The 14,402-nt window shown below is 43.3% G+C and overlaps 1 protein-coding gene across 1 annotated transcript in view; it reads right to left on the bottom strand.

Annotated features, from left to right (window-relative positions):
- Window positions 1-1,270: 1,270 nt before the first annotated feature.
- The window catches only part of stx8 (syntaxin 8), a 48,187-nt gene continuing 35,055 nt past the window's right edge, over window positions 1,271-14,402 (bottom strand). Inside the window, exons 7-8 of the mRNA XM_056408779.1 lie at window positions 9,766-9,867; window positions 1,271-2,001 (exon numbers count right to left, since the gene is read on the bottom strand). Of these exons, the coding sequence (XP_056264754.1) occupies window positions 1,937-2,001; window positions 9,766-9,867 (167 nt within the window). The 3' untranslated portion in view covers window positions 1,271-1,936. The remainder of the gene's footprint in view (window positions 2,002-9,765; window positions 9,868-14,402) is intronic.

Below are 14,402 nucleotides of genomic sequence, written 5' to 3'. Positions count from 1 at the left end.
TGGAGTAACTTTTCAGTCCGTCCCAAAACACCCAATTTATCCGTTCCAGAGTAACTGTAAAAAAAAAAAAAAAGATAATAATAAATGGGTTTGAGATCATTTCCACACACGTGGTTTTAATCTTATGGATTTATACCTCCTCCGTTTTTGATGGGAACACTTTCTGATTCCAAGATCTCTCACTTGTTCAGGAATTTTCAGAATTGACACAAATGCCTCCTGGAGGGCTTTTTAAAAAGCACGAGAAATCAACTGTAAAATGTAATGAACAGATGCTTTGTTGCTGAAGGACGTCTCAGTATTTACATTCAAGGTTTGAGGGAGAGTCTATTTTTTAAATGTTTATGTACACTCAATCCACTGATTGGGATAGTAGTCTCCCCCTCTCTGCTCTCCCTCTCTCTGGTCTCCCCCTCTCTCGTCTCCCTCTCTCTGGTCTTCGTAGCCTCATGCTGTACATTTTACAACCGTCTCCCGGGGCGATGGTTCTGACAAGCTTCCTGATGAAACGCTTCACACACACACACACACACACACACACACACACACACACACACACACACACACACACACACACACACACACACACACACACACACACACACACACACACACACACACACACACACACACACACACACACACACACACACACACACACACACACACACACACACACACACACACACACCTGTCAAAGCTTTGCTTTGTGTTCATACTATGAAATTGTAAATGTTGTTTAGTTGTCACCATTGCCAAGACTTTTTCTCTTCTTTTTTTTTGAAATGTTGTTTTACAATGCGTACTAATATATTATGGTTATTCTATATGAATATATTTAATGACAAGACATTGTGGATTTTATTGTCTTTCAACTTTTTTATTTTTTTATTTTTTTACTTGTTTGTGGTTGTTTCGATCGTTGCCACTAAAGAAGGAAATAATAACTACTGAACACACCAACCTGGTAGAACTACATTCAGATTTTCAGTTGAAATAAACTTGTTACATTGAAAAAACCTTGGCCTCTGTTGAGTTGAATGATTATGTTTCATTTGTTTTGTCCTCGAGACATTCCCAAAGGCACAGAGTCGGCTTCTCTCCGTTTACTGGCTGCCTCTTCGTAACACGACAAGTACAGGAGACCAAAACGTGTGCAGATTTCACGATGGAAATATGGGCATTTTGGTACGAGTGTGTTCGGCTGAATATCATGTGACCAACCACCAGCATCCTCCCCCGGGGCAGACAGACAGGAGTCCGGAGGCCATTAACTGGAAATGACATTTATTAGAAATTACAAGGAGAGTTGATTTACAAGGAAGGAAAAACGGGCGCTTCGGATGCGCGGCCGAGCCGTTCGGCTGAACGTTATAAAATCCCAAGACTAATGGCAACATTGCAGCTGCTACAGCAACACATTGGGTACATTTACGAGAGAGAGAGAGAGAGACAGGTTTTCATTGTGCTGACAAACCCCACAAATAATTTAACCATTTGATACATTGCAAAAATTAGTGAGACAGACACTTAAACAACTTAACCCTTGTGTTGCCTTCGGGTCAATTTGACCCGATTCAATGTTTAACCCTCCTGTTACCTTTATATTTACTAACATATTTTACCCTTGAGGTCAATATGACCCCAGCTATTAAAATCTCCAGAAAATTATTAGAATTAATATTGTTTTCCAAGTTTAAGTGTGAGGTACTTTATGTTTGTTTGTTGACTCCCGAAAGAACACCGACATTAAACATTGAATCGGGTCAAATTGACCCGAAGGCGACAGGAGGGTTAAATAGGCAACACAAGGGTTAAATAGAACAAGCGATATATTCAATAATAATAAAAAGTCTTCAGTGTTTAAATGGCTGTACGTGACGCAAAAAGGTCTCAAACTGTCGACGTGGGCGTGGTTGACGCAGGTCCTCGTCAGCTACACGGGCCACGAGGCGATCACGACGATGGCTATGAGGAGCAGCACGATCACCACCAGCATCCCTGAAGGAGAGAACACGAGAGAAGAGAAGGGGCATCAGATGACAAAGGCAGAACCAGTAAAAGAAAAAGGAAAACTCCCAACAATAAAGTGATCCCGCTAACAAAGTAAACGCATCCAAAGCCCGGTCCAGCTCACTCTTCTGTGCAACAGAGCCACATTGTTGTCAATGTGTCACACTTTTTGCACGCGGTGACAGGTTCATTCAACGCGATGAACGTGGCTCTGTTCTCCTGTGTAGATGCGCAGTAGAGCAGCCGCTCCTATAAAGACGGGGGGCGGGACCCACAGGAGGGCCGCGGGGGATTTTACTTGGGTCGCCAAATGAAGTTCGATGAATTTCGTCCATTGTCTTTTTTGTTTAGCGTTTAAATATGCAGTACTCCTTTCAGCCACACGAAGAAGACCGGCTGTTCGCGAGCCTATTCATAACATATTCAAACACATTCTGTTTGTTTGACCGTTGAAGAGATGAAGAGTACCACATAGCCTGTTGAGTCCATCTAAACGCATGTAATTAGTTTCCTTTACAGATTATTAAATATTGACCTGTTTTCAATGACTCATGCCTAAATCTGATTTGTTAAATGTTTATCTCTTCCAAATGGCTTGCTGACCTATTCTCGGTAATATAAGGTGTTTTGGAAATTGCAATACAAATGTCAGGATGTCTATTTATAGATAAGATGTTTGTCATTTTTAAAAAGTGGACATCCAGAATATGTTCGAGTGTCATTAGCTATAAACTGCAGTGCCCAGCTGTTTGAGAAAACAGATCTCGCCATTTAAAAATGTTAAATAAATATTCCGACTATTTGAACGCAGTCACTACTCAAACAGAAGTACATTATCTGATATTTACTTCACCGAACCCCGTTGTGATAAAAACCTTTGCGGTTTCCAACAAATCCTTTCTAACTTGTTGAGTATTGAAACAGCCGAGCAGCTGAGGAACTCCAGCATGACGTGAGAGAGATCTCAGGAGGAGGAGGAGGAGGAGGAGGGGAATGCAGCCGACTCAGGGGAATACACTTGGAAGAGGTAGAGGCCGACATACCTCACCACTCATTTCCAAAATCCTTGATCCCAAGTGCTCATGCCCTCACAGCATGTCACCATTCTTCTCTTGATGACTTAATGCAATGTACATGCGTTCAACAGCCACGAACAGAAAGGGAAAAAAAGAAGCTTTATGGCCACAGATTACACACTACGATAGGCATATGTTTCTGATTCCGCCCTGAGAGGATAATCACTGTTTTTCACTGATACCATGGAAGCAGAGAAGAAATGTGCAAAAGCTCACTCACACTTCATCAAAGCGCTTTAACCCCAGGACCGGAATATTACACTTTTTTTTTTATTATAGCCAACACCCAAAGAAATAAAAAAAAACTTTCTGTTGTAAAAAGAAAATCCATTACAGGTGGGATGTCCATTCTTTGTAAATAAATAAATAAATAAAAGATTAACGTCTTGAGAACAAATTTGATGGTTAATAATAATAATAATAATAATAATGTTACCAATTTGATGACGTGAAGTCCAATGGATAAATCGGCCTTTTGGCCGAAGATTAAAATTAGTCACATTTTTTTAATCCATATTTCTGTTTAAAAATGTTATTTTCTTCAAGGGAGATTAATATCAGCGAATATATTGTAGCCAGATTATTTTCAACTCTAGGATACCAATCTCTATCGGTCTTTAAATTAAAACAAATCCAATATTGGTCAGGCTTTTACTGAATCTTAAAAACAGAAGTAGCTATGGAAACCAAAACCCTAAAAACTCATTTGGCAACATCTGTCACGGTGACGATACGACGAAATTTGGGGATTTGACGGAGCGAATCGGTCAAATATATTAAAATCTCAGGGCGGCTTTCATCGTCTGTTCATAAACACGTGAATGTCTTTAGGATGTGGTCTATCACTTAGTATATTACATACATTCTTCCATCTCTACCACACACACACACACACAAGATGTGGGGAACTTTCTCTGAGGGTGCGGCCACACACTGTTCTCTCTCCCCCCCCCCCCATTCGGCAGTGAAGATTTCAAACAACTGCTTCTCCGGCTGCTCCGATGGTCTCCTTCCCCGACTCAACTCGTCCATTGTTATTTAGCACCGGGCTGGTATTCCCCCCCAGCCTTTCACTTTGGGTTTACATTTCTCTCATTCTTTGGCGCTCTCCTCCCGCGTTCCCCCCTGCGCGGCCTAATTGGTCGTCTTTCCCACAGGGAGGGAGGGAGAGAGAAAGATAGAGAGAGGGGGGGGGGGTAGTGCTCTGATGAAATGCAAGGATGGCGTTGGTTTCTTCTTCGCCAGCAGCCGGCGTTTCCCCTCGCGCCCCGAGGTGTTGCCGTGAAGGTCCGTGGCGGGTCAGAAGTCACCCACCTCCTCCTCAGAACTTGCACATGTGAGCGTAAAGTACAAGACGGCAAAGTGAAAAGCACACGCAGCTTTTTAAAAGCCTTGTGCTTAAAGAAAACACACACACACACACACGGAGCAATTATCTTTGTCTGGGTGTAAACGACACTCAGTCCGTGTGAGATTCAGACATCACAATTTCATTCAGCCGGGGCTCCCACATCCGTCAGCGACTGTGTTTGACGACGGCGCAGCAACAATAGCAATGAAGGCGGCATCACACACGCATAATGTCCGTGCGGCGCCGAGGCCCTCACACCCTCCCAATGTCATGCAACAGTCAGTCATGAAGCCACGTTAAGACACCCGCGGTGACCCTCGCCCTCCCGCTCCCCTCGGACCAGCCCCGTCTGCCTCGGTGACCGAACAAGCTGCTCCTGACCCCCGGGGAGGCCTCCGGAGACTAATGACAATCATGGCGTTTGCTTGCCAAATAGATTAGGGCTCTGGTGTGACACTGATGCAGGGGAGATAGTCTCCGTCTGCTGATAGACTGACCACCCAGGAGAGTCGGGAGGCCCCCCGCCTCCGCCGAGTCTGGGTTCATACCCATCTTGGATGATTTTTCAAACGCAACCGGTGAGACAAATTGCAGAGAGAAAGAATAATTGTCGACCCCCCCCCCCCTTAACGTCCCCTCGCTGCTCCCTCCGCGGCCCCCTGCTTATGGTTCAAAGATCTTTTTGGGCCACAAAAGGCCGAGGCTGACCTTTAGGGGGGGAAAGGAGGAATCATTTGTGTTGACAAGGTCAGGGTGATGCTCAGCATTCCAGCCGCACAATAGAGGAGGAGAATTAAGTGTTAGGTATACATCTATGAAACATATGTATTTTAGAAGAATTTTTTTTTTATTCACAAAGAAATAGTGTGAGAATTAGTCAGAGGGGGGCTTTCACACCTGTAGGCGACTTCAGAGATGATTTACATGCATTATAGTCCAGGTTCCATGTGAGGAAATTAAATTTCAGCGAGTGGAGTTTTAAGCAACATTTAAAAAGCTTCCAATGTGTACATTTATGCTTTTTGATTAATAGCTGAGTATGAGTATCTTTAAACTGCAAAATCAACCACATGTAGGATGAACAATGGTAGACACAGGGCTGTTCAAAAGCTCCGTATAAAACCCAATGAGTCACACATATCATCTGCTCTTCAATTACAGGAACTTCAGATTATTACTATTCATGACATCAATATTTCTTCAACTTGTGTTTTTATTTATAAAGATACTTTCCGGTGAAAGGGAATATTTCCCCACTGAACAAAAAATTCAAATGTTTCAATAGCTTAAAAGAGAATTTAATTTCTGTTTTTGTAACTGCTTCCTTAACGTATTACTGTATTACTGTATTAATGTATTCCTTGTTTTAGGTTTTATACTCATAGGGACGTGATGCAGGTATATGAACCAATATCCCCATAACAAACACAAGCCCAGGCAATATTGTTGGATTTAAACATCATGTGTTGGAAAAATATATTGTCAATAATATAATGCATGTCATATCTTATGCACATTCATTTGATGTATGATATTGGGACATTTTAACATTTTATAGGTCGGGATTTCAAATTAGCCCAGTGGGCTTTCTGCCTCTTCCTGCACCGTAATATTTATCTCTTTTGCGTTTTTGAATTTTTCAAAATTGTGCAAAAAAACACAAAAACCCAATCCTCCATCAACCATGTGAATCATAATCAATTTCAATTTCTAGTTTCCAACAGCTGACCATGTTGGTACAATGTGAGGAAAATTTCTGGAAAGAAAGATCGAGCTGATTAAAATAGGCGTTTTAAAAGTTGGACCTCTCTATTGACCAAAATGACTGTTTCCGTAACAACTATAGACACGCTCTTCTTTCAACGCTGTCTACCGCCGCCCCTCACCCACAGTCTCTTCAGGCGTCCCCTCCAGTCCAAACCTACTTGAGATGCGAGCCACCTGTGGGATTCACGGCGTTGCAGAAGTGGCCCTCAACAAAATGGATCAGCTCTGTTGAGAAGGCACTGCTGAAGCTCTGATGTTGCCCGATGGCGATGCCTAAGCTCGGGAGGGGGGGGGGGACGACGCACACCACTCTCCGAGAGACCCTTTGGTCCCGTGGACTAATCTGCCACACTAATCCAAGCAAACCCAAAGCCTCCACTCCTCAATTCCCACCAACATCATCTAAAACAAGTGGCAATGACTCTGTGAATCAGGCGTAGCTCGTCTAAGTGACAGCGTTGGACCAGCGCTAAGAAAAGGAAAAAGGTATTTAAGGACGGGCATTGTTCCAACACTTACGTATATGCTATAGTTGTATTTCTATCATCAATTCCCTTTTGGAAGTTTAACAAAATAACAGAAATCACAAAAATGTTTGATTTATTGTTTTTCATTATAATACAAAAAGATAAATAAATACTTTATCTTACTTGCGAGCACTGCAGTGAAAAAATGTATTCTGATTAACTGGAAATCCGAAAAATCACCATCAATAAGACACTGGATTAATGAGCTTGTGTCCTACTGCACACCTGAAAAGATATTATATAATGTGAGAGGGAAGCAGGCAGCCTTTGGAAAAATCTGGGCCCCCTTTATAGATATTTTGCCATCTCTGGACTTGGCTGATCGTGGTGTGAGACCGGCGTCAAATTAAGCCCGCTGCAGGTTATTTATTTTTTATTTTGGTTTTATTTTGTTGTGAGTGCTGTATTGGTTTGTGTAGATATAAATGTGTACGGATGGGTGTAGGTAAACTGTGTAGAGACTGTGTAGATGTATAAATGAAAGGAAACTGAGAGCCATACAAGGGGAGGGGTGGGATGGGGAAAAGTTTGTGTAATGTTTTTGTTTTGTCTTGTTTTTGTTGTTGTTTTTTGTTTAGTTTTTCTCCTTGTTTTCATCTATGTAAAAAAAAAAAAAAAAACATCATCCTTGTGTGGTGATTTCTACAAGGTTATACATTTGTATATTTTCTTTTTGTAAAATAATATTTTCAGCATAACAAACTGTAAATGCTATTTCACTACAAATATTCTGTAAAAATAAATTTGTTAATAAAAAAAAAAATAATAAAAAATAAAAAAATAATACAAAAAGACAGTTTACAATTAGTAAACTGATTTAAATGAGTATAATTAGTAAACGCCATTTCCTTGTAAACTTTTTAATAGCACAGGTCATAAACGTGCCTCCTCAGTAATGACGTGTTGCAACTTGGGAACTGCTCGAAAGAATCCAGTTTCAACAGGGTGGATGTTTCACAACACGGCCATGCACAGTATGCCACAAGAACCACGGCGAGCAAAATGTGGGTCCTTCCCTTTATTTTGTTTTATTGTTGTTGAGATGATCCGTCCCATAGATCATCTTTCAGCTGTTTTTTGGCGATCTCTGGTACATGTGTTCAACGGAGGGCAAATGTCTGCTGATTTCTGTTGATAAGCCTAAAAGTGAAGAACATATTTCTTGAAACGTGTCCAACTCACCTGCAAAACTTTAGTCTGCAAAAACAAAGATGCTTCTTTGACGACGAGGTCGGCCCTCCGATAGTTATGTTAAGCATGCTCCCGCCTGTCAGAGCCAGACTCTGCTCGCTCTACAAGGACTCGGCTGAGACATAACACCCAAACGCCGGCTTTGGATGAGAGGTGGTTTCAAAAATAAATAAAGCCTTAGAGCTGAGGAATTATAAACACGCTTTCATGGAGAGAGAGCGGGGTAGAGCGAGAGAGAGAGCGAGAGAGTGAGAGGGAAAGCCCACCAAACAATTTGTGGCATGTGGTATTTTCAATTCTTTCTCTGCTTGACACAAAGACGAGTGTCAAACAACTCTGGAGACGAACAGGGGGATGACAGAGAGGAATGGGGGGCAGAAGAAAAGAAAGTAAAAAGAAAGAGAGCGTTGAGGTGAGAGTGAAGAAGACCACGGGGGAATTTTCCATTCACAGTGAAGACACACGCACACAAAAACATACTTTGCTAATATAGTTGCGCACTTTCCAGTGCACTCCAGAAACATATACACCGTACGCTACACGCATCTACATATGAACATGCACACAGGACAACAGACACACACGCACACACACACACACACACACACGGGCGCACACACACACTCTCTTCAGCCTGGAACGAAGGAGAGGGAGGAGGGAGGAGGGATTTTGGGGTGGCGAAAAGAACAAGATAAACAAATGGAAAGACGGAGAGAAAAGAGTCCTGATTCTAACACAATATGAGCTCTGGGATCTTCAAACAAACTCGCGCTCGGGCACCATGGGGACCGGGCCGCCAGAACCAGGCATCCTGAAGGGCTGACCTCCGCTCTGCCGGCTCGGCTCCCGTCTGCGATCGCCCGTTCGCCGAGTCTCCCAGCGCGCAACAATGCAGCCCTTTTGACATCGAATATTTTCACTGGGCAAACTGAAGCTCTCGCATTCCACGGACCGTCCTCAGCCAGCCGGCACGCCTCTCATGGCAGCCGGTTACCTCTGAAAGAGCATTGCCGGCTGAGAAAAATAAAATAAAAACAGCTTTAAGTACGTGGCGAAGCAAAAAGTTGAACAAACGCTCGCTTGTCAGAATCGGTTGCCGAGACAACTGAAGCGGCCTCGGAGCTCCACGTGTGTATCGACACGGGACGCAACACAATCGGTGTGATGATGCACCTAAAAACTGAAGAAAATAAGAGTTGAAGTGCGGCTTTAACGCCTGCGGCGACCGTCCACCAGCCACGTCCTGTGCGCCCAGAGGGCTTTTCAACACCGCCATCACATTGTCTTGCACCATTGTTTCTGGAGACGAAGGCCGACTTTGCTCAGTCCATGAATACTAAAGAGGAAGACTGTCTATTTAAAATGTGGTTTTTTTTGCTGTCATAACTATAGTACGTGCGTTATTCTTTAGTTAAACTTTATTCACTCCAACCTGTGCAATATTAATATCACTAATATGGAAATGGACATATTTATTCTGCCTGTGTGCATATATTATTGTATATATTATTCACTTACCGTGGATTGTTTACCATTTTATTTACTGTTTATCTCACTATGTATTGTGTTCACTTTGTCCCTGTCGCTGCTGTATTCCTGTAAATGTCCCCACTGCGGGACCAATAAATAAAGGAGTATCTCTTCACTCTATGTCTCACAGACGGAGTCACGTCCGCTATAAAAGCTGTAACAAACAAAAAACAGGAGAAACCTGAAGCTGAGCACTTGTTCATATAAATAAACAGATTCATCGTGACTTGTTCTCAAGGACACAGTTCAGATATCAGGCCTATATTGGGCCGAGATGCTCCCCAGCAAAGGAAAACAAAGGGCGGCTCACCGCAGGAGGCGGACTTCGTCTCCACAAGCTTCACCCTTCGGGTCTCGTTATGAATCCGGTCGTCCGTCTTGTCCACAAGATGCGCGAGGTCGTCAATGATTTCTGAGAGACGGAGACAGAGAGAGAAAGAGGAGGGGCGAGAAGGTCAATAAAGTCCATTTTGGCTTCGTATTATGTTACTATCTGCAAGTTTTAAGACTTGATCGTGTTTTTGTTCTCTTTTCTTTCTTTTTATTACACAAAAGACCTCCCAATATGTTTAGTGTCATAAAATAGATTCCCCGAAATGAAAAAGTGACTGAGGAACTTGACATCAGAGCAGTCAACAACCTCAAAAAGGCCGAGGCTGCCAACGCACAGGCATGCGCGGTGGTGATCGAGGGAGTGAGCCGTGTGAACGCACTCCTCGCGCTTTCAAACGGATTCACTACTTCCTGAATCCTTTCTGGATTCAATCAGGTGCTCATTGTTCAGGAGTTTTAAAGACGTAGGCCCGGGCTTCAGGGACCATGCCTGGGCGTCCACAGAACGAGAGCGCGTGTGTTTGCGTGTGTGTGTCTCGGGTCCTTCAGTAGGAGGACTTGAAGGTCGTCCAGATGGAGGCCTGTGTGATTTGTCAAGAGGCTGCCGCAGTGTTAACGTGACATCTCCAGACGGTCCGGCCCAACAACAGAAACAGATAACTCCTGATATTTTTCCAAATTCTTGATTTGTTAAGGTTAGGCATTACAATGTGACACTGGTTAGAGATGATGTTTACTTTAGATTTGCGGTTTTGAGTAAGAACGCAGTCACAAATTCCAAATGGGACCCACGCCTGACTGATCCTAGCCCATATCTTTTTCATCATAAAGCAGGTCTGTATAAATATTGTAACGGTATCAAAACGTTTTATCCATGGAGAAATACACAAAGCCCATATTCAGACACTGTGCCTTTAAACGAGTGATGTCACAACTATACAATATGAAGAACATTTTAACGCAATTCTGTTATAACCCGCTAAAACGGAGCACTTCAGTTCAGACAGAGGATGCATACAGGTATAATCACACACACACACACAGTGTGTGACAAATAAAGTATGTTATACACATTAAAGCATGTAAACCATGCGCAATATGTCTCCTATAATCTATGAGCAAAAATACTGAAAACAACATGGCCCATATCATTCGTAAATAAACATAACTCAAATTTAAACTTAAACCTGTGTATATCTAGACTTGTCCTCTCCAGAAGCCTTCTTTGAAAAAGTCACACAAAAAAGAAGAGAAGTGGATGAGAACAAAGACACCAGTAAAATAGAAAATGAGGTCAACGTGCAGAAAGGGAAGGTCTTCACAGACTTGTATCAGCCTCTGATGAATGGAGGTTTTACAGGAATGGGAAGCTGGACTCATCCTCAAACCTCAGCTCCGTGCCAAGTTAAACAGACCCTTCCCGGGAGGGAATTACCTTTTATTGCTGCTGCAATATGGAAAAACACTACACAGTTCAGTGTGCTCTCAGCTTCCTTTTTTCTGTTTCCTTTCTCAAACTGTGACCAAATTCCCACAGGTGAGCGCTCTGGGTCATCTGCAGCCTTCGTCTGCGTGAGCGCACTTGTCTTCAGCCTTTCAATTGGGGTCCGTGAGAGAACGCGTTTTCCTCCACGAGGAGCAATCACGGCTTGACGAGACAGCCTGACATCACGTAATTAAGCCGCAGCCATAATTCGAGGAAGGAAAGTTTTAAAAAAGTTTTTGAAAAGTTTAAACCATGACCACGGAGGGGCCAGAGCGTGAAGGGGGGCGAGACCGAGGAGACGGGAGACGTGAGAGCGCCGTGTGTACAGTGTCCCCGGGGACGGCCACATCATCGCCGACGCATCGGGCAACAATTTGGGGAGAGGAAACTCTTCCTTTCCTGGAGGGGGAGTGGGGGGTGTCGACGCAGAACCATTCGTGCCGCGTGCCACTCCAACTACTCATAAAGGATGTTTTGGGCTCGCCGCTGCCAAGATTCCTTATTCACTTCTGGCCCGGCGTCTCAATCCCATCGGCGAATTCTCGACCGTGCAGCGGAGCTAAGACGTGACCTTTAAGCTCGCTCCTTTGCACGTCTCCCGATCCGAAAGATAAAAGATAAAGTTTCGGCTCGAGAGACGTGCAAGGTGCGAGCTTCTCACGCGCACATCCCTTCAACTTGACCCTGTTGTCAAGTCATGTTTCTGACAACGTAATTCTCAATTTCCTTGTGGGACTTTTGCTTCTCAGACAGCTGCTGGCCGTGGCTGGGATCTGCCAGACCACAAAGAAAGCCCTGTTTCAGGCCAGGCTCGTGAGTTGAAAACGCCATCCCACTGGATAAACCTCCAAAGCCGCAGTGAGGGAGCGCACGGCCCGAACACACACACACCAGTTGCTCCAAGCATTCGTTCATGCTTGTTTGGCCCCCAATGGCCAGTGTGCGCTCTCCCTCTAAGCCAATATTCACAAGTGCTGTACCTCAGAAGGAACGTGAGTCTGGATGAACGTTAATCCTATACGAGATGCTTCGGTGTATTATGTAATTAAAGGTTTGAGATACGAGATTGGGAGCATCTCTGGGAACGCAGTTACCAGCTGCCCCCGTCATATGAGCGTTGTGCAGAGCGGCGGCCACGAGCTTTCCAGTGGGGCACGGCTCACGTGCACGGCTCACGTGCACGGCTCACGTGCACGGCTCCAGTGCACGGCCATGTCAACAGAGCTCGGATAGCAGCCAAAGAGTTGTTTGCTGCTACAGCAATGGTGTGAATATTTAATTTAGAACAAATAACAAAAGACCATAAAGAGATGCAATTAAATAAAGAAAAATATACAACTTTACACAAAACAAGCAATCCATCACATAAAGATAAATTTGTGTGCAGGATCCATACAGAGAACTTTAAAATTAGTCTTCACTGTGGAAGTGCTATGTATATATATATCACTAGTCTCCTTTTATGCTCTTTTCACAATATAAGAAAACAAAAACTTCAAATGCGATGATTCTGTGAATTGTTAAAACAGGATCAATGATTTGGCTGCAGAGGCAGAGAATATATATATATATATATATATATATATATATATATATATCAATGTGTTGACTGACAAGTTTACAGCTCTTGACAATATAAGGAACGTTCAGTTATCAGCGACCTTTGTTCCAGAAGAGACGTTCTCCCTTTTAGAAATGAGACATTCATCAACAGACCTCTGCACGTTCTTTTGCATAAAATGAGACTTAGAATATAGATTGCACATATGTTGAGTATTACCTCACTTATATTATCCTAGTGTATAACATTGAATACAAAAATGTATTTTAAAAAACACTTAAAGTAACCGGTGATTTACAATGTAAAATAACAATGTTGATTAAATTGTAAATATAAGAATCTATCGCTACATGTGAAAGTATATGCAACAATTAGCGTAAAAAAATCTAGATGTTGCCAGAGCCTGTGAGACTTTAGTAACGTCTAAAAATGCTGAGGCTGAAAGCGACAGGAAGGCCAGCTTTCTATTCTGTTTCTCTGCGACCAACAGTGCTTTTTTATTCACACAAAAAACATTGTACGTAAAGTCTGGCCCTTCTGTGTGGAGGCACGAGGGCCCTGGAGCACGCAGACCAATGGGAGACAGATGTAGCTCTCGCATGACGTCACCCGCTCCCTTGTGCTGCCGACTCTGCGCAATCTCAACACCATTACATCTCTGTTCCAGTGCTCTGCAGCTTTTATATACAAACAGCCCTTCGCTGTGGCCATCCCGCCCTCTGGGGGCTAACGAGTCAACAGGTCTGTTTCTACCCCGGCTGTCAGCGTCGTCTGGAATCGACCACGGACACCTACTATTCTCAGGATTGGCTGCTGCTCGTCACTCTGGGCGAAATTATTATGTGGCCAAGGCACGAACTGAAGGGAAATGCTTCAGGGCCAATTATCTTCCAGTTAAAGTACACCGCCAGTCCTTGTGCACAGGGACGATGTCACTTAATTCCTGGGTGTTTAAAACACATTCAAGAGGAGGTCCTCAGCTACTGCTCCCCCGGCTCGCAGTCAAAGGAACACTCGCAGGACAACGGTGGATATTGATCCAACAGCATTTTCAAATTGGAAATGTCCATCTTTTGCCCTCTTTTTTTGGTTCCAGGTCACATTAGCAAGGTAGCCCATACTTTCCTTCTCTCAAGCTAATTCTCCAGTTTTGCTGGCTGTGCTTGGGACACCTCTACAAGAGGTATCCACATCAGAGGCCAGAACCACCTCAACTGACCTGGAGGAAGATGTCCCAACTCCCCAAGAAAACTGTACAACATGGTTCGTGCTGAATTTTTATTGAAATAACAACCTTATGTGTCTCCTCCAGCTGTGCTTTTTCAAATAGAATAAAGAAAAATTGCATTCACTTTCAGGGAAAGTCGATTGCTCCATCAGACAAAAACAAATAGAATGTGCAATCAATTAACAGAATGTAATCTATCAAAACAATAGCGTATTATGTGTACTGAATATAGTGCAACCTGTGAAAAACCAAGCAAATCAAGTTAAAATATTTGGCAATAAAGAGTTTCACCGAGTTTTAAACTGCATATCTTTTCAAAACAACAATAACGCTCAACCT

This window comes from Pseudoliparis swirei, chromosome 24 (assembly GCF_029220125.1).
Source record: "Pseudoliparis swirei isolate HS2019 ecotype Mariana Trench chromosome 24, NWPU_hadal_v1, whole genome shotgun sequence".
NCBI lineage: Eukaryota > Metazoa > Chordata > Actinopteri > Perciformes > Liparidae > Pseudoliparis > Pseudoliparis swirei.
Note: the sequence above shows the minus strand (reverse complement) of the source record. Positions and strands in the feature narration are given on the sequence as shown.